At 40.4% G+C, this 20,385-nt stretch overlaps 1 protein-coding gene across 2 annotated transcripts in view; it reads left to right on the top strand.

Annotated features, from left to right (window-relative positions):
* Nucleotides 1–3,982: 3,982 nt before the first annotated feature.
* SNX13 (sorting nexin 13) overlaps nucleotides 3,983–20,385 on the top strand; it is a 62,621-nt gene continuing 46,218 nt past the window's right edge. The window contains exon 1 of one of the 2 annotated variants that reach the window (XM_054161155.1): nucleotides 3,983–4,337. In XM_054161155.1, coding sequence (XP_054017130.1) covers nucleotides 4,326–4,337 — 12 coding nt within the window. In that variant the 5' untranslated portion in view covers nucleotides 3,983–4,325. The remainder of the gene's footprint in view (nucleotides 4,338–20,385) is intronic. The other variant, XM_009900106.2, reaches the window with a different exon arrangement.

Below are 20,385 nucleotides of genomic sequence, written 5' to 3'. Positions count from 1 at the left end.
TTGTTTTCCAAATGCAGGTTACTGCTGTTTCAGAGGTTACCTTAATTAGCTTGGCAATTAAGTAATTGATTTAATTTTTCATAAGCTGGTGAGCTAACAGCTATTTAGGTTGTGGGACTGCCCTCCTTTCAGGGCTGGAAAATAATTCGTGCTCTTTTTTGCTTTGCTGGAAGTTGGCACAGTTGCTCTTTTATTACTAAATCTTGCCTGTGCCCCTTCTGTGTGTGCTGCGTCCATCCCCTCACAACTGTATTTTTGTCTCTGAGCCTTCCTCTTAACTTACTACACTCACTATGCTTCATAAACTTCTAGATGGAGAGCCTGCTGGTGCTATCCCTAGCTTGTATTCCTCTGTTTAAGATTTTAAATCTTCATTCCCCCATGACTTTGGTAGATACCCCTTGCAACTTCCAGTGCCTGCAGTGGGATTTCAAAATGTGGATCTACACCATCAGACAACTTACTTTGCTCATAGTCAGTGAAAACTAAATAATAAAAGCAAAGAACACCAAGATGTTTGGCAACAGGTAGGAGATGTCTTATAAATATGAAGGTGTTTGCAGCCATCAGCATTAAGGTGCTCCTTCTAATTGTATTAAGCATTTGGCTAGCCTATGAGAAAGGAAGTTATCAAAGTATTTTAAGGATTGGGTGCAAAAATTTCCTGCAAGATTTCTGTTGGATTACAGACACACACACATACACACAAACACACACATACATATAAAAATATATATATACACACTTGCCCTAATACACTTGTGCCCCAGCACTTCTTCACAGAGAGCTTGCAGGTTTGTGGAAGTGACATGAAAATAAGGAGCATGCTTCTTTGCCTGGGTGAGCACGATGCTAATGTGGCTGCACTGCATCCTTTAAGTGTGCCAGCTCGTGTCACTGCCAGTCCCAAGCTGTATGTGTAATGAATGCACAAGGAGAAAATGTAAGAAATAGGCATGACTCATCAAGTCTAAGAGCATTAGTGTCATTTGAAGATGGGCTCAGGGAAACAAATAAGTATTCAAGGGCTTCTGGCCTACCATTGATAATCTTTTCCATTGCAGTTGGATCCATGTTTCTAGACCAGCTCACATGAATTTAGAAACACTCTCCTTCACAGGAAAAAAAAAAAAAAAAAAAAAACAGAATTGCACTTACATTATTTAGTTTATTCCAAGAACAGGAACAGCCAATGTAACTGTTCAATTCTTCAGTAATGAGAAGCTTTCTTTTCTCTTCCTCCTTTGTGCTGCTGCTAGCAGACTCATTCACATCACCTTCCTTGCAAGTTACCAAGTCTTCTCACCTCTCCTTTACAATGCTGCCACCTCTTCTGCCTTGAGTCTGCTCTAATGTGGTTCAGTCCTTCCTCACAGCCTCATTCTTGATGTTGCAACTATGCTAACTTTCCCTTGATGGTGTTTTTAACCAAAAATTAGAACAATTGATTTAAAAACCCCACAACTACTTTGCAAAAATATTAAGGCTACGTGGACAGGTGTAAAATCAGAGAACAGTTTTCAGGAGAGGCATTGGTAGGTTTATTTCAGCAGTACAGAAATGAAAGGTGCTTCCTTGACTGATAAGCTGTTGGGCTGCCAAGTCCCAAGCAGAAGCAGTGGCAAATTCAAGAGCAAAGTACTAACTGGGACTTCATCTTGCCGTGAGATTTGCAAATGATTTGCTCTTCTTCTACCTCTAGCACACTTAGGTTGTCCACAGTTTTGCAATAAATTTTCAATGGTGATTACTTCTTTTGAAGCACCCTACTTGATATGTCTAAATGTAGAAGTAAAGATGGTGCCAAGAGAGTCTCCTTTGCTAGACCATCATCTTGCCTTCACTACTAGCATTTATATGTATATTCACACTTCGTTTATCCTTTACAGACTTATAAGCTGGGTAATTTATCTCATCGGTGCCTTGCCCAGAGAATGTATTTATGACTAAGTGACATGGCAAACAGTTGGTGTTCTAAGTGTTTTGGTTTTGTTTCCTACCTAGCTAAGCATGTGTCAATGTTTTTGCATAATTTGCTAAGCAGCTTGCTATATTATGGGTCCCTCCAGGGTTTTCTTTACCACAGAGCAGAGCACAGGGCATTATGTGGCTGAATTGAAACATGATGAAAGCCATGAATAGAGAACCACAACTACATATATATATGACTGTCTTCCAAATAAGCATCTGCAACATGCTGTAAATAAATGTTAGAAGACAAAAGCAATAAAATTGCTATTTCACAACTCCCATTGCTCAATGTTTCTGAACAATTTTTAATTTATCAAGATGGTGCAATACCACGTTCAAGACCACTGCATGGTTCCGTTACTGTTAATCCTATTGTTTAAAATAAGAGTTGTGTGCGCTGTGAGATTTGGATGTTCTCTGAGGGATCAGCTTGGAGGAAAGAGTAATGTCAACAAGAACCATTCAGAAACACAGACTGAGAAGTACAAAGCTCACCAGATTCTTGAAAAAAGATGAATATTTTGTATTATTTTGAAGCAGCAAGTAAGTGATTATGAATATTGCGGGTCTGCTTTTTTGAAAGGGCAAGCCACATGACTAACAGCTGGGTCTCTGGCAGGGGAAAAACTATTGTATGAGTAAAACTGAAACTCAGTAATACAAATAAAACCAAGAAGTGGGCAACCTTCAAGCGCTAAGTTTTCAACAAACCCTGGGAAAATGACAGAATTTCTACAAAATCCACCAGCCTTAAAGGCTGCCTAATGCCCTTTGCCTCAGCATGAAAAGGGGCTTTGCTTTGAGACTGTAATTGAAGAAGGCTGCTTTTCTTGACATTATAATACAATCATAGAATGCACTGGGTTGGAAGAGACCCTTAAAGGTCATGTAGTTCAGCACTCCTGCAGCAAGCAGGGACATCCCCAACAGGTTGCTTAGAGCTCCACCAAGCTTGACCTGGAATGTCTCCTGGAATGGCATCTCTACCACCACCATAGCCAACATGTTCCAGTGCTCCACCACTCTCATAGTAAAGAACTTCTTCCTAATATCCAGTCGAAGTCTACCCTTCTCTAATTTAAAACCACTGCCCCTTGTCCTAGTGCTACATGCCTTTGTAACAGTTTGTCCCCAGCTTTCTTTTAGTCCCACCTTAGGGTACTGTAAGGACACTGTAAGGTCTCCCAGGAACCTTCTCTTCTCCAGCATCAACAACCTCCACTCTCTCAGCCTGTCAATAATAAAGCATTGCTTTTCCTTTATCTTCATGGCTAACTATCACCACTTCTTTGGTGTGTATTTTCTGTTATTGGCACCTAAGGCTAACTTTGTAACTTTGAAGTCTGGTTAAAAAGCAAGCAAGCAAGCAAATGCACGCAGCATAGGATTTAAGGAAAAGCACTAACTTTCATACAGGTATCTTTCAGTATATTCAGACTCTGAGATGCGAGGGTGCACTACCTCACGAGCAGGGCTCTCTGGTCTCCTGCAGACACAGCTCCGGTTCTGAGGTGCATTTCGGTTCTACAGCTTATGCCACTGCTCAACAACATTGTAGGTAGCGGACTTACATATGTGTCTTCTTATCATCTAGAGCAGGGAAAGACATGCAGTGCTGGTGGATCAGGCATGCTGCTTGGTCAGAAATTTGGAAAAAAAAATTGTTGCAACTGGAATCTTCAGAAGAGCTCAGAGGCAAGACGCACCAGCGTTTCGTGGGAGATAGAGCAGAAAACCCCCAACCCCACAGCAAACCGGCTTTAACAACGTTTCAAGTTCTGCTGCCTTCAACTTGTCCCTTCGGGCTGTGCAGTGTGTCAGGGCCGCGGCACCGCGGGACAGGCGCCGGCTTTCACCACTGACCCCCCAAACACACGGGGTCCCTGGATTTACCAAATCGCACAGCCCCGGCCCCTTCCTGGGCGCCACAATGAAACCCTGGGGCTGGACCTTGGCACAGGATCTCCTGTACTGTTCACAGTGCCCCCGGCCCAGCACTGGAAGAAGAACGGGTCGGGTGAACGACGAGGCGGGTCGCGATGGGGCGGGACGGTCAATGAGGTGGCCCCGGCAGGGGCGGCACCGCGTTCTTCAGCCCCAATGGGCGAGCGCGCTGGGCGGGGAGCGGCGGCGGCGGCGCACGTAGCTTTCCCAAGATGGCGGCCTCTCCGGACCGAGCTGCGAAGGCAGCTGCGGGGCTGGGGGCGGCGGGTGGCCGCTGAGGGAGGCGGCAGGGGGCTGGCGGCGCTCGCCTTACCTCCCAGCAGGCTGAGGGGGAGTTTTCCGCGCGGCCGCCGGGCTTCACCATGCTGCGGGGCTAGAGCCGCCGAAGCGCCGCAGCGCAGCGGGTAATAATGTTAGCAGAGGTAAGAGCCCTGCCGTGGCCAGCGCGGTGCGGGAGGGGAGGGGAGGGAGCGGCTCTTCGTCCGCCCGAGCGGGCAGCTGCGCGCTGCGGCTGAGGCGGCACTTGCCTTCGCCGGGGCCTCCGACCTACTTAGATAGCAGACAATCTCCCCTTTGGCCGAGGTAAGGGCAGAGGCGCCGGCGAGTTCACTCAGGGCAGGGCTGTGCCACTCTTATCACCTCTCGCTCCTCCCCAGCTGGGCGCTGTTCTCCACCGGCAGGGCGAGACGAACGGGGGACGCTCCAGCGCCGCAGCGGAGCCCGGCCCGCCGAGCCTGGCCCGCCGAGCCTGGCCCGTACAGCAGCCGGCCGGGGCGGGCCCGCCCTCGCCTGCGGTCTGCCGGCGGCTGGGCTTTCCCGGCCGGCGAGGGTCAGCGAGGCCGCTTTTTTTTTGCGGCGGGCCCCGTTTATGGAGCAGCACACCTGGCCAGGAGGGAGTCTGCCTCGCTTCTAGGCCTCGCTGGAAAGATGTCCCCGCTCGGGCCCCGACCGCAGGCACCGACTTCGGAACCTCTGGCCTCCTCTTCTGTGGTAGCTTCGTAAAGGCTCCGTGTTTGTTTTCTTCTTAAACGGCTTAAATCGAACAGTTCTGCTATTGCAGGAGTTTGTGGCTGTAGGTAACTGGTAGAAGTTAGCTGCTTGGGTTGGCCGCTCCCTGGGAAGGGTTTTCCGTCCCAAAGCAGCTGGGCATTTAAGCTGTGAGGCAAGCAGGTATTTGAGGATCAGCGTGGGCTAGAAAAGGCTCCAGTTTCCAGAGGTGCACTTAAAGGGGCAAATGAGACTTTCCCCCGTACTCACTTTTCTTAACAAAGAACGATTGAGTTTCTTTTTTTAGTATGTCAGCAAAGTGTCTAGCATACAGCTACTTCTCCAACGTGATGATTGCATTACCTGTGTTGTATATTTTGTCCTTTTATCCTGTGATGAAGGTTATTTGCCCCCAAGTAAGTTGTCTTAAGTCTTGAAGTGTGAAGACTTGCTTTCTGACACGGAAAATACTCAGCTTTGATTTCCGGAGTGATAACTAAAAAAGTATCCGACAGGTTTTAATTTGCATCAGGTCAAAGTTTTAGGCATTAAGGGAAGTGAGACTGTAGTGATGCGAGCTCTCAAATTTCCCTGGGAGAATGAAATTTGCCAAGTGTGTTCAGCATGTAAAAATGCACGACCTCGTTTTGCATGAAGGGTATTTGGTTGATGGTCAGGATTAATAATCTGTGTTAAATGGTGTTACTGAGTGCGATGCATAAGCATTAGCCCTAGTAATTTAGATTATTTTAAGGGCGGCATAGAATGTTCTGGGTCGGTGCCTCATACTGGACTGTTTGTTCTGTGTGATGATGGCTGTAGCAGTGTGGAAGGTACTTGGTTCTTTGGCTTTTTGAGATAAAAGTGAATTCTTACATGTGATGACCAGTTACAACATTTAACCTTGGTGTTTGGAGGGCTAGGTTCTGATGTCCTTTATTTATAGTTCCTGCATATGAAATATTTGTAGACAAAGTGCTTCAGGGTGAATTATTCCAGACTTGGTCTCTGGCAAGGAAATTAAGTTTTGGGGAGGTCTAGCAAAGTTGCAGGCTTTGCTTACCTGTTTGAAAGACAGTTATGGAGAGTTCTTCAACCAACTAGACAGCTCTTGGCTCTCAGAGGACCGGTGTGAGATGTGGGAGTCCTTTCCAGCATGTTTTCTTTGGTATTCCAAAGATGACCTGGTACCTAAAGTACCTTGTGAAAACTACATGCAGTTCTGCCCACAAACCCTTGCCATAATTTGCAGGAAGATATATATTGCTTCAAGCCTTTCAATATATGTATAGTATTGTAGAACAGCCTAGATCTCACTCCTTTTTTGGGAGATGGGTTTTTTTTTGTTTTTCATTGGTTTATAGGCAAAAAGTGAGGTGGCGTGTGTGTCAGACCTACGTTGGAGTAGGACAGTAGTGAAAACTTGACAAGTTTGTGGGCTGCTAAATTTATCTTAGTAACTTTAAGGGGGGAAAATACTGGGCAGCCAGCAAGTCTGGGTTTTTTTTTTTTTTCCCTCTCTCAAATTGACTATTTTTTTAGGAACATGCAGTGAAATTAGATTAAGTAAAATAAATCCTGGATGCTTGCAGGCTTGTGTAGTTCGCTGCTGTCTAGAGTGGCTACGGCCACTCTCATTTTTTGGTGTAATTAAAAATTGAGGAACGTTCCCCACCGCTACAAATGTTAGTTTTGTAATTTTGCAATGTAGACAGTATTATTCTTACATACTTTTAAACATGAAGGAAAGGCAGAATCTGGTTCTACTTACACTGTTGTCATGCATTTGAAATGTAGCTTACAGTTGTCTCAAGATCAGTTTCCTATATCCTTTGACTGTATCCATACATGCAGACCCCAGCAGATTTGGTCCAGTTTTGTGTGGATGCAGGACCTTGTAGTCAGTAATTTCAGGGGAAGATCGCACTTCCCGACAGGAAAAAATACTGGGTGTGTTTTCTATTTGGTCCATACTGCAGGTCTTCTTACTTTAGTTGCATTGGAAATCATGTCATTGCATGCCAGGCACATTATACTTATTTACCTACTTAGCAAACACCGTTCCCCAGTTTTTCATCATCTTGGCCACTGGAACTTTTTTCTGCAGTCATCTTGAATACATTTTGCCTGCATGTGTTCAGAGTCCTGCTTCAGCAATTATTTCCCTAGTCTGTTGTGTTGACCTTTCTGTGTCTTTTCACTTCTTCCTCTTTTCTCGTTCATCAGATGTCTCCTTTGCTTTTCAAGACCCAGTGGGGCCTGTTTCTACGTGTCTTACAGTTTCAGCACTTTCTTGTCTGATGAGGCCATGATGGACACAAATTGCAATGGCCTGTCTCTTGTGTTTTCAGTCAGCTGTCCTCACCATTCTTGCCTCTTGTGCAGTAGCCCTGACTACATTGAGGCAGCTGGTGTTTTACAGCTCTGGCTTTTGCTGGTCATTGATGGCTTAAATTCTGATGGGAGCAAACATTAAAAAGGATTTCAGTGGGACTTAGTTTACAAGAAGTTTTAGAATGTCTTTCAAATTGATGACCTGTGCTGTCAGTATTTGCAGCCTGTATTGCCTCTAAAGAGGCCACTTTAGAAAAAGTGAAGAGTAGGTTTATTGTTTTTTTTCTTCTCCAGTTGCTCATTGGACTGCTTTGAGATGCTCAGCAGGGACTTCTTTCTCAGCACCTAAATTTTGAGCAACTTAATTCCCATTTTAACAAGAGTACTTTGTTGCAGTACTTGTGACAGTTGAGAAGTTTTCTTATATTACACATTTTAAAAAATCAACTTCTTGTCCACAGCTAAAAATGAGCCATACAAAATAAGCTCCGGCATGCTTGTATGTCTTCTTGCTGCAACTGGTCAAGATAATTCACTAAGTATGTGTAGTACTGCCTGTTAAATCTACTTTTTATTTAGAAGAGATGCTTAACAAATTTTGTTAGCTGCTAACCATTGAGAACTGCTTTTGAGCAAAACTGAGCAAATTAGCCTGATTTTTAAGAATAAAGTCTGACTCAGCAGTTTAACTTGCTTTAGAATAGTAATGAATTAGCCTTACTGCAACAGTAACACATTGTAATGAATATGTTAATCCAGTTCTGAAAGATGCAGAAGAGTCAACTGCTTCGTATGCTATAGCATTGTTGTGTTTTTTTCTGTACCTTTATATGTGATTGTTGAAGGTTTGTGTGACTGAACTGTTTTGCTGGTAGATACAGCTTCAAATGTGTAGGCAATTAGCAGGGTGTGGAAAGAAACTAGTTTTCTGTCCTTCTGTGAAACTTGTATGCTGGGGCTTTGCCTGGTAAAGTGTGTTGCCAGATGAGATCTAACTGGAGCATGAGTTACAAACCCTTGGGAGGTAAAAAGCTTCTCCTTCAGTGTGTTCTGTAAACTGATCTGTGTTGTGTCCCTAAAGAGCTGTCATAGCAACAATTAAATAACTCAATATTTTGTGGAGTGTCATTTAAAATTACACGAAGCTTGGTAAAATTAGGAAAATTAACCTTCTTCAAAGAATGGATGTTATATATTCCTAGCTTTTGTTTTTTTTAATATTTTGCTGATTATTAGTGAAACATCCTGTGCTCAGGACTATTCTTGGAGTCTATATTTGGACTTAAATGTCTGAGACTGGATGCAGAGTTCTGCATCAATTCTAAAATGTCAGTCTGGACTGTTCCCCAAAATAGCATGTAAGAAAAGTGTAAAATTCCTTAGTTCAATAAAAATAGCTATAACTTGTCTGGTTAGATAGCTGAAGGAGCTCCAAATGATGATTTGCTCTGTCTGGTTGCACTCCAGGGAATTATCTTGGTTTTAAATGTGTGTCCCTTTCTCCCCACCCTGACAAAGATGACAAAGCATGTTTTGCTTTGAAACTAGCATTAGGACAGTTGCTGTTATTAGAAACAAGAAGCTGTTGGTGTTGTAAGTTATCGGTAAGACTTAAAGAATTAATATTTTGAAGTCCCATTAGTGCTTCCCACCATTGCTTGGCTCTGTGTGCCAAAGCTGGAATAATAGAAAAATCAATTGCAATTGACACTTGCAGTTAAATGAGATAGAAACTTCAAGAATTAGGAGGCATCATGATCGCCAGTAATCAGCCCCAGCATGTAGAGAACGTAAATTGGTCTGTGCTTGCTTAACTTTAAGTCCCTTCCTGCGTCGCATGGCCTGTATGATGTCCTTTCTGTGCCTTGATGGGAAAATTTTGTGATTATCGGAAATACTAAATATCAAGAACTACTTTTGTTTGGTTTTACAAGTGGAAATGGTGCTCAAGTGAGGGGGTAATGCTGGCTAATCAAAAGGCACCTATTGAGCAGGAAGGCAAGCTTTAAACATTTTCTTTCCAAGAACATTAGTGAGTTTGGGAGTTTCACTTTAGAAAGAGTATTAGTTGCTTAAATGCAGCTGTTCTTTTGTCATGGTGTATTCCTCCACCTTTTTTCCCTTAGTATCATGCTTGGTTGGGGGGAGGGCGGAAACAGGGTGATCCTAGCTATATTTTGTACAAATCTGTTTGTGTGAGAATGTTATTATTTAGAATACATAGAATAAACCAGGTTGGAAGAGACCTTCAAGATCATAGCGTCCAACCCATCAACCAATCCAACACCACCCAAACAACTAACCCACGGCACCAAGCACCCCATCAAGTCTTCTCCTGAAAACCTCCAGTGATAAATACTACTATTTTAAGAGGATGTATTTCTGTTCTTCAGTATGTTTTTTGCAATTCTAAGAAATAACTGTACTGTAGCCTTCTGCTGGTGCCTCTGAGCAGGCAGGTTAGGCAGTCCCTTGTGATGGAAGGGAATGAATTTGCACAGGAAGTTTGCATTGCTGCATATCCTGGAGGATACTCTGCATTTTCACTCTTCCTGTCAATGCTGTCAGACTGGGCCAAGTAGACAGTACTCTAGAAGTTCATAATGAAATTCTTACCACAGCCAACCAGCTGGTTATGCAACAGTGCCTCAGAGTTGGGATAATTTCTCTCATAGCTCTTAATTGGCACTGGAAATAAGGGGGGGGGGGGGAGGAAAATGTGCCTGATGTTCCCAGTGATCTTGCATTCAGCATCTGGCATCCCAGGCTGCACAGATGAGATAAAAATCTGGAGATGGTTATGCTTGAGAAAATAAGTATCCAACCTGTGTAACTGTAGAAAGTGCTTTAAAGTTTTGCTGATCATCGAAATGATCTTAGTTTTGTTTGACTTGGAGACATGACAAAGCCTTGCTCATTGCCATGCTGCTGTTTTAGTAACTGCTGCTGCAGACTGGGGAGAGAACTCTGAGTCTCAGGTCCTATCTTCTGTGAGTGGCCTGGCACCTGTTGTTCACATAAACCTTTGTATTCCATGCCCTTTATAATAACTCAAAACCTTGTTTATTTTAGATTTCCCCTGCTGTTGTAGTATTTGATAATACTGTACCAGCTTTTGAAACATATACTGTGATACTGTGGTCTTTGTGATACCTGGAAAATAATAGGATCCGTAATAATGATATGATACTGAAGGAACTATTTGTGCTTGCAATCACAGCTGTGTTTTGGTATGCATTTTTTAACTTATCCCTAAAATGCTGTAGTTTTCTCAGTAAATGTTGGCATATTTGTTAGTGATGGGTATCTTAATATCTCTGAGGGTAGCTAGCCTCCTTTTAACATGTTTAAATTATATGTAAAAAATTTATATACTTATATTTTTTTTTTGAACACAATGTGAACAAACTGTGATTTGATCAACTTTGTAAAGGAACATCATGTGCTATGGAAATCTTAAGTTTTGTAATTTAGGGTCTCAGATTTAATCTGGTACATACAATGAAATGAGAATTCCTTATGGTTCGTTTACTGCTTGATTTTAAAATTCTTGGGGAAAATGTTTTGGATGAAAATTTTTTTCATTGTTTTGATTAAATATTTTTCTACAACACTTGCCCAAGAGAATAAGGCTTTATTTTAAATTTTCACTCTTAAAATGGTTTTCCTTTTAACAGTCTACATATTTTTCCTAAATTGAGTGCTCTGCTGTAGTCATGTTAAATGCAGTTTACACTGACGTGCTGTGTGTGCAAGCATTCGGTACCAGCACCTTGCTTTATGGTCTTAGAACTATATTCTCTCTCTTTTGCTTCATGCTTGCATTAATTTGTCTTGCATGTGTGACTAAAGCTCTGGAATAAGTTTTATTTATTTATGTTGATTTAAAGGTCTGGACTTTAAATAGTATTGATTTTGTGTCTTTCAGTTGGTGGTTGCCCTACTACAGCCTCTTAAAGAATTCTTGAGAAGATTACAAGTTAGTAATAGTGAGACCAAAGACAAACTTCCTAAGATCTTCCATTACTTTATTGGGTATCCTTCTTTACTGAAATCTCTGTTTAATGATGGTCTGCTTTTGCCCATTACTGTTTTTTGTGTCTTATTTTACTGATAGGCATTTTTTCTTTTGATTTCTATTGGAAATTATTAAAACAGAAAAATAATCTCAATACAACATCATGCTTGCACTCTTCTTGATTTTTCTCTCTTGTTTCCCACTGACCAAAGTAACAGTAATGCTGCTGTATGTACCTGGGTTAGTCTGTGAATGATTCCACCTTGCTATTTGTTCTTTTTGTTTATTATTTGTTGCTTTTGTTTTGGTTTCTTCCTCTATTTTTCTTCTCTATATATTTATCTTTATTTTCCTGCTGGTCAGTGGGTTGGCCATATATTTTTCTTTAGATATCATGCATGCATCAAAGGATTTTGAGACACCAAGAATACAATTTCACATTCAACCTAAACAGATTTAGTAGTTTGAACTGCTGCTAAAGAGGTTTTCTCCTACCATGAGGCACAAGCTGGTGTGACGCTGCTGCTTGTATCAGGTCTAGCAGCTAAGCAGTAGCTGTGTGAGGAGTTACTTTGTTTTGGTGAACCAGCCTTCTGCAGAGGTTTGAGGGTGGGATCACGGGAGAAATTGCCAAATCAACAGCTGCGTGACCTGGTGTGAGGGAAGTGCACAGTCCTTTTCCTGCATTACCTTCTGTTAGATCTAAAGAGAATCAAAATGCAGAATAATTCCTGTCCTTTTGAAAGTAGGGAATGCTGTGACTGCTGAATGAATCTCTTCCTCCAGAAAACTTATGAATAAGGGTAGCTTGCTCCACTTTGGTTAGGTTTATTTTGTGTTCTTGAGCAAGTGGCATTGATTGAGGTTTTTAGATATCATCTGTAAACTTGCCCTGAGAGCTGGATGCTCAAATGACTTAATTAGTTTCATCTATAATTAGTTTCAGTCTATAATCTTGATGTCTTAGTGGCAGGATTTGATGTGCCATTTCTGTGGTTTCCTTCCTCCCCTCCTCCTCCAAATTCATTGACAGGTTGGACATATTCCATGCCCTGATGTTTGGGAAGGTGCAGAAGCATTTGCAGAAGTTGATGCTTGCTTTCCTTAGTGTCACTGAGAACAGGAGATAATACATGCACCTGGGAGATACTCGGGGAGTAGTTGGCCCAGTAACTCTGGGCCCTGATTTTATTGTGAGGAAGGAGAAGACAACTACTTGAGGTGAAGTCAGCTAGGATACTCAACAAGCTCTTGGTTTCCATAGAGGGGCCAAATGGACAGAGGTTACGGAGCAAAGGCTTGGAATAAATTGTAGGAGGCTCCAGTCTACTTAAACAAAACTCTGTTTGTTCAGAGCTACACACTGCAGTCCCTGTCAGGAGCACTGAGTAGCAAATCACTTGGATAAAACTTGTGACGTTTCTTAGGCATTGGAGAGGCAGCAGACAATATAGTTTTCTCAGTGGCAGTGTTGAGGGAAAGGCAAAGGAGCACAGTTTGAGAGAGATGCACATTGTAACTGTACTTTCCCATAAAGGATAGACCAGATATCTTTTGGAAGTGAGTGGGTAAAGCAGACAAGAAATAAGCACTGAATGAGGGACATTTTTTGCCCCCCCTTTTTTTTCTGTTGTTGCCCATTCTGTTGTTATGCATCAACTACTCATTAAAGAAATTTAAGTCTCCTTTCGATAATGTGAACTACTGAATAATTTTGAGACACTGAACTAACCTGCTTTTTTCTTGCTTTATTTTATGCAACTGGGCAACAGTCTGACCAGAACAACAGTTGCAAGGATCTGGAAGTTCTGAGGCTTATTCTAGCCGTTTAAAGGTTTTTGTCATTTTGTACAACATCTGTTTCCACAATTATTTTGTCTTCATCCAGCGAGCATGCTTCATAGGAAATTGGCCTTGTTGGGAGTGAGGCTGACTGGCATGTGTTTTCCTTCCTTCCTGGCCTGGACCTTCCTTCTTGCAGATCCTCTTCTCTTGCCAGTATAATTCGACAAATCATTTATGTTGGCTTTGTATTGAGTTTTGGCTTTCTGAATTCTGTAACACTGGTTGCCTGTAGTCAAGATGCCTTTTGACATTACAGCTGAGAAATTCAGTGTGGTTTTCCTTTCTGGGCTCTACGCTGTTGTTTATCCCCTTTGTTAATGAAGAAAAAAAAAAACTTTTTTTTTCTGGAGATCTTTTAAAGATGTTACTTCACTTATCATATCTCTTTGTGGAGTTATTTTGGTATGACTGACTGCAGCCTTGATCACTAGGGACAGTGCGGAAATTAATTTTGAGTCTTTTTGAGCATGTCTGTCACTGGAGGACTCCTTCTGACAATTATGATAGATAAGTGGAAAAAAAGCTATTTCACATTACTTCCCTTTGCATTTGTAACATGACCTAGTAAAGCAATTAGCCTCTCTTTATATTTAGTCCTGTCTTGGATAAAAATATTTTAAATTTATGTTGTTAACTTAATATTTTTGAAGTAATTCTATGAGGAGTATTGCTTATTTGGGCTATTTTAGATTGTGGTACGTACTTCTAAAACAGTGAAATGCCACAGTAAAGTAGCATACTGCATCCAAAACAGTTTATTCTTAGAGTTGGTGGGATAATGTTGTTGTTCAGAGGACCCTAAAAATTGTGCAGATATAATAGTACCAGTGGATTAGAAAAATAAAACAGGTGACAAGTTTCATAACTTCAGGAAGCAAGGGTAATAAAAGATTATTCAGAAGTTAGTGACTAAATCTTTCTACAGCAAACTGAATTTTTGGATTTTGTGTGTGTATATATAATGTTTGCGTTTATGGAATTACATAAAACCACATGAAGTAAGTTTATTTCTCAGCAAAACCCCCCCCACATCCTGCAGATAGTCATTGAAACATAGTTTTCCAGTCTTAGAGAATCTGCTAGTTTTAAGTTTACTTAAAAATAATTATTTGCTTATAGAGGCTTCTAAACAAAGCACATGGTAGAAGCAAAAATTTGATTCTCTTTCAGTGTAAAATTTGAAGGTATTGTCTGCTTTTTCACATGTAATGAGTTGTTTATGAAAAAGCACCATAAGTGCTGCTGCAGTTGTATGTAACCATTATGTTTTCTTAGTAAGTTTGAGCTCTCATACGTCATGGCATAATTTGGGCATTATGGTGGAGATTTGAGTTAAAGGAACAGGTAGCTGCTTACTGCTTCGCCCAAAGTATGCTCAGCTGAAGTTACCACTGGCATGGAATACAAGTTTAAAACTAAAGAAATCTCTTTTCTACCTTCAAAAAGCATAGCTGTCAAGGTATGCATAAACTTCTTAGAAACATGTCTTGTGCAGTTGTTTCTGCGGTAGCCTTGAGCTCTGCTTTCAAGTTTTTTAGTTAGATGACAGTTAAGAGAGATTCAATATATTTCTGCCAAGATAAATGTTGGGAATTTTAAGTGGTAGAAATTGTTCTAGAAGCAAAGTTGACAATTCTTTGAATTTATTTAGTAGGATCAGGTTGCTTTAGCAATGAAAGAAAGAAAACAATAGTGAAAGGAACTTTAAAATAACTCCTTGCTGCATTTTTAGGCAAGAAGTAAAAAGCTTAAAATGCTCTGAGCAGTAGTCACAGAAGTAGTATGCAGTACAGTTTCTTGACCATGTGATTTCATTATTTTTAGCTGTTCAGGAGAACAGATTGTGTTTTAATTCCCCCCCCCACTTGATAAAGGTTGTAGGAGCTTCCTCTTCCCTTCCCTTTAGCATAACTTGAAATAGGTGTAATCTGTTTATCCAGAGGCTGAACATAGAACAACCTTGGCTTCAGTTCAAGCTAGAGTTAGAGGGATTACTTTAGTTTCTCATTTTGGATCACCTTGGGTGATCCTGTCAAGCAATAAGGTGATCCAAAGGGGCAGGCTTAAGAGATCCAAAATACTTCAATCCTCCTTGTCTGATTTCTGTCCACATGGATAAACTATCTTGGTTAAAAGTCAACATGGCTTGGCTTGCTACAGAGAAAAAAAAAAATCACTTTCTTTGAAATTATGTTAAAAATGAGTTGCATCAATATTTAAGAAAGTGGCTTGCATCTCCTATTTCCCATCATCCAACATGCTCAAGAGCTTCTTTCAAACTTGACCGAAAACGCCACATCCTTTAAAACTTGAATATGATTCAGAGTGGGTTTTAATGCAGTCATTTTATAAGGAAGTGTGTGTGTCTGTGTGACCACCACAGTCTGTGAAGATGGCCCTTGTTTTTTATAGTAAGATAAATATTTTCTCCACTTTGAAAATAAGGTTGCATTAAATGAAGCCTCCTGTCCCTTTGTTGATAGTTCTGCTGTATAATAAAATAACTGCTAGCACTGAAGAGTTAGTAAAATGAAGGTCAGTTTAAAATTAAACTCCCCTTCCTAATTTCATGTTGTGATCAGCAATGCTGGCAGCGCAGCTGTTGGGGTGTAGAGGGGGAAGTAGTCTTGACTCTTGAATTCAGGCTAAATTCTACTTGGTTTTTTTTCCATGCAAAAAAAAGCTTAGTGTTGAAAATATTTACCAGTTCTGGTAGAACAAATATCAGTGTTAATCAGAAGACTGGTCTTTCTCTTCACCAGCTTTATTACACAAACCCAACTGTATCAAAATGTGGAACATAGTTTTTCTGGTTTTGTTATAATAGTAATGGCTTGACTACAGCAAACAGGCAGGTTTGTAGCAATGAAATGTGTTGCTGTCTAGGTGGATACTGAAAATGAACTAACACGAGCAACAGCTTTTACTTTTTTTTCCAAGTTATTTTCTTAAATTACATAATATTGAAGTACAGTATATGTTGGCATATATTTTCATTTAAAGGTTTGCACTTCTAAAAATGAGCCCAATGAATAGTCAAAATTGTGGTTTTAGAATATAGATGAAAAATTATTGCCTGTCCATTAGAGCTTTCTTAGACCACTTTGTATAACAACTGTGGGGGATGGTGGGGGAAAATGACTGAAAGCTTTTTGTATTGTCATAGTGTGAGGAGCAGCAGGAAGATCCAAACTGAATACTGTCAGACATGATTGCACTTGAATTAATCCAACTGTTAACCAATTAATGTATTTGACATACTAAGTGTGTACTGAGTGGAGGAGGAGGGTGGAGTAAGGTAGAGAGGGGACAAGTGGACTCAAATGGCAGCATAGGAGAGGGGAGTTTCTGGCCTCTGACCAGGAGGGATCAGCAGGAATGCTGCACTTATCCAGAAGAGACTTCATGGGCCAAAGTTCTTAACTCTTACTCTATAATTTTAAAAGATATTTAAAATATGTGTATTTATATACTTTAATATTTATTTATATGTATTGTAAGCTTGCTTTGGGAAAAATAAGTCTAAGCTTAGAACAGTAGCAGCAAAACAAACTATATAAAATTTTAAAACCCCAACAAAACTCTAGAGTCTTCTGGAGTATCACACTAATATGTTGTATAGATTCACTACAATTATTTGTACATAGTCTGAAGTAGGAATGGAGCTTAGGGTTTTGTTTTGCTGAGCTGTTTTGGGTTAAAGAAAGAAAAGAGCTGAAGGACAAGAAGGAAGAGGTTGGAAGGAGACCTTTATGGATGCTGGGAAACAAGGATATGCAGAACTGTTTTGAAAATTCCATGTGATGTGTCATTTTACTTAATCGCTGTAACTTTGGCTTTGGTTTATTTCACAGTTGTTAAATATTTCTCAGAGTGGTGTAGCATAACAATTTCACCACAGATTAAATTGGTGCTCCAGTTGATAAAGCTTTCCAATTTTACTTGTCATGCTAGTAAAGAGACAGTAATTCGAATCCTAGAAGAACGTTTTTAATCACTTGACAAAAATGACAGGCACCTTGATTATGGAAAGGTTTATACATGAACACGTTCCATTTATACTCAAAAGGGAAGTAAAATTAAAAGGCAGATGTGTAAAATTAACAAAATTAAACCTGACATCTACTGTATGTGCAATCCTTCACAAATATTTCTTTTTATTTATTTTTTTAGAAATACGCACCCAGAGGTGGCGTTAAACACATTTGGCAAAACGTCATATTAAATAAAAAATGAAGTACTCAAATGGCAAAGAATAGTTTGCTTATCAGTGTCTAGTTAGGGACAGGCCAGCTACTGTCATTTAAAAATGTTAATGCACCAATGTCATTGGATGTAGACAGTAAAAGCCTTGTGAGCGGAGAGGCATGAGTTTATCTTTAAATGACACTGATCTTTCCCTGTTTGGATTATTTTGTTGCAACCACAAAATCTGAAAACAGTCATAAATAGCAATCCTCAGAAGATGTTTGGGCTTGTGGGATGAGACATCTTAAAGCTTAAGTAGTATTCTACTGAAGCCTTAAGATTGGCAAGTGATGATTTCAGACCTTAGCATTCCTGTAACCCTGTTGTGGAGCTCTGTCTCTAAAGTTGAAACCACAGTCACTCAGTGTGTGGGGCAGTGAAGAGAGCAGGTACCTGGAACAGGAGCTCATGGCTGGACTGGGAGAATGCTGGCACCCTGAACTGTGTGAGAGGAAACGTGTCTACTGTTTGGTGGAAAGGGAAGGAGAAATAGAAAAAGTCAGAAGGAAGAGTACTACCTGTCAGCTGGACGTCTGAAGTAACATAGGTGTGGCACTAAACTAGAAATACTTGCATGTCCTCCTGCCAGTTGCAAGCTAAAATTGATAGCACCAGTTTAAATCCAACCAACCAACCTATAAGCTGCTGTGGGGAACTTTTAGAGACAGGTGTGTAACACTGAGAATTTTGTTTAAAGATGGAATAGAGGCAAAGTTCTGAAAGCTTGTCAGCTGGATTAAGTGAACAAGGAAACTTCTGAAGCTACTAATAGTGGGACATAGTTTTGTGGTTTTGCTGGAGTAAATAATTGCTGTTGTGATTGGTCTGTTAAATACTTGCCATGCTCCTACTGATTTGTCTGTGAAATACTCTTGTAACTAGTAAATTATATGTATCTGCACACATGCTAAGTTATAGTGGGACTTTTCTTCTCCTAACCTGTGTGGCCTTAGTACACAGTTCCTGGGCAGTGGATCTTACGGATTTGCATAAGCTCCTGTCTGAATGGTCATATTAAGTTGTGTGTAGTCAGTCTTTGCTCAGCACTGCTGTAACAGTATGCAACTGGAACCATCAAAATGGTCCAGTAATTAGGAAGCAGAAATCAAAGAAAGGGAAAGCAGATGTATGTGAAAGAGTATGTGCTACTTTTAGTAGTTGACTATATACTGTGCAAAAAAACATTCTGTGAGGAAAACCAAAACAAAACCATGTCATTGAGAGGTGATGGCCTTGTTATCTGTAAGAGTTGAGTCAACCTTATTTGAATATTTGCGTTACTGTGTCTTCCCTCACTGGATGAGGTTCTTCAGTTCCCTTACAGGCAGACCTTTACTTCAGTTGCAGTTTATTTTGCTGAAGCAGTTCCGTACCATGGAAAAAAATTCATACTCGCACTGTGTGTGATGGTGATGCTACATTAGCCTTTTGTGTATATGCCGTTACAAATACACTGTACAAGTCTTCATTTGTAAGACATGAAAGATAAGAAGTGATGATGGTAGATCTAACATATGGTGTCTCCAGTGAAGTTAGCAAAAGTGGATAAAACTGATGAGATGAAACAGTTGTTTGGAATGAAGATCCTTTAGGTATGTGTGATGCAGTATATGCCCATATGGCAGCTTCTTCTAAAGGGTCTGTCTGCATAGCTATGACTTAAAACACCAGTGCTATACTATCTCTCCTGGCTCTGTGCAAGCCAGAAGACTGGCTGGTTCATTTTGTTAAGAGTAAAAAAGCATTCACCCTGCAGTTAACTTGAGTAAGGCTAGGCAGTAATCTGTGAATCTTCTAAAAATTGACATTGTAAATAAAGCTTATTTGAAAATAAGGTCTAAGTAGTGGGGATTGAGTTTAAATACCTGAGCTGATTCCATAGTGACCAGCTGCGTACTCATATAATGTTTTAATAATTGACTTGGGTGTGTTGAAGTAACTTTAAACAGTTTTGTCTGGGAGTTAAACTTCTGAAGTCCCTTTAAGAAGTGTAAAGTTTGGGGAGGTTTTGTTTACAGTCAGCCTAAAGGGAACCATACTGATGGTCAGGTTGCTCTCAAAGTCCGTAAGACTATAAGCCATTCATCTAAAGTACGCAAGAACGGGGGCCAGTATCTGTTGTACTTAATGCAGTGTAACAAGTTGTGAGAGTTTTAGGGAATCCTATTAAAATACCAAATGAGATTTAAATCTCTGTAGCAATATGCTAAATTGCAAAACTGGAGCATAGGACAAAAGGTCACTGTTTTATATTTATTAGAGATACAGAACTTTCTTTGTTAATTATGCATTCATCCAACTCTGAATATGCATTCTGCTGTCTACTTTAAGTTTTGTTAAGTCATTTAGAGTGCTTATCCCATATTTAGAACTTAAACTTTTTTTAATAATGCCATTAAGCTGATTGTTTTCTTACAAATGCCATGATTAAATGTTATCTTTTATGTGTGTATCTTGCTTGTGCTCTGTGGAAGTTTTAAAATGTGTTTCTGAGGGCACGAGTATGAGGAATCCTCTTTGTATATTGTAATGTGGATGTGTAATGAGAGCTCATGTTTTTAGTTAACTGTATTTGCCAGTTTGGGGTTTTAGCTGTGGTGGTTTTGGTTGGTTGTTTTTTTTTGACTGGTGTGTCTATCCTTCTCACCCTCCAAGCAGTTTATCTGCAATAAAATCTACTCTGCTGTGGCCAATTTATTAAAATTTATATAATAGAGCACCTTGTGATGGTTTAACCCACCCACATCAACAAAAACTCAGCTGAACTCAGTCAGGGAAGCAAATGAAAGCTGTATTTACAAGCAATACTACACTCTACAATGGAATGCAATGAATATGTACAAAATACACAGTGTTTACAATATTGTACACGTATTTACGAAGAGAAAACAGCCCAGAAATCCTCCTTGGCCAGGAGGGCATTGCCTTGTTCCCCCCCCCCCCCCACTAATCTCACCCTCCCCTTTTTCCTCTTGTTAGTTAGAAGAAAAGAGAAAAATATTAGGGAAACCTCAGTTAGTTCAAAAGCGTCATTAAAA

This window comes from Dryobates pubescens, chromosome 4, assembly GCF_014839835.1.
Source record: "Dryobates pubescens isolate bDryPub1 chromosome 4, bDryPub1.pri, whole genome shotgun sequence".
Classification (NCBI taxonomy): domain Eukaryota; kingdom Metazoa; phylum Chordata; class Aves; order Piciformes; family Picidae; genus Dryobates; species Dryobates pubescens.
This window is presented reverse-complemented; position numbering and strand designations above follow the sequence as displayed.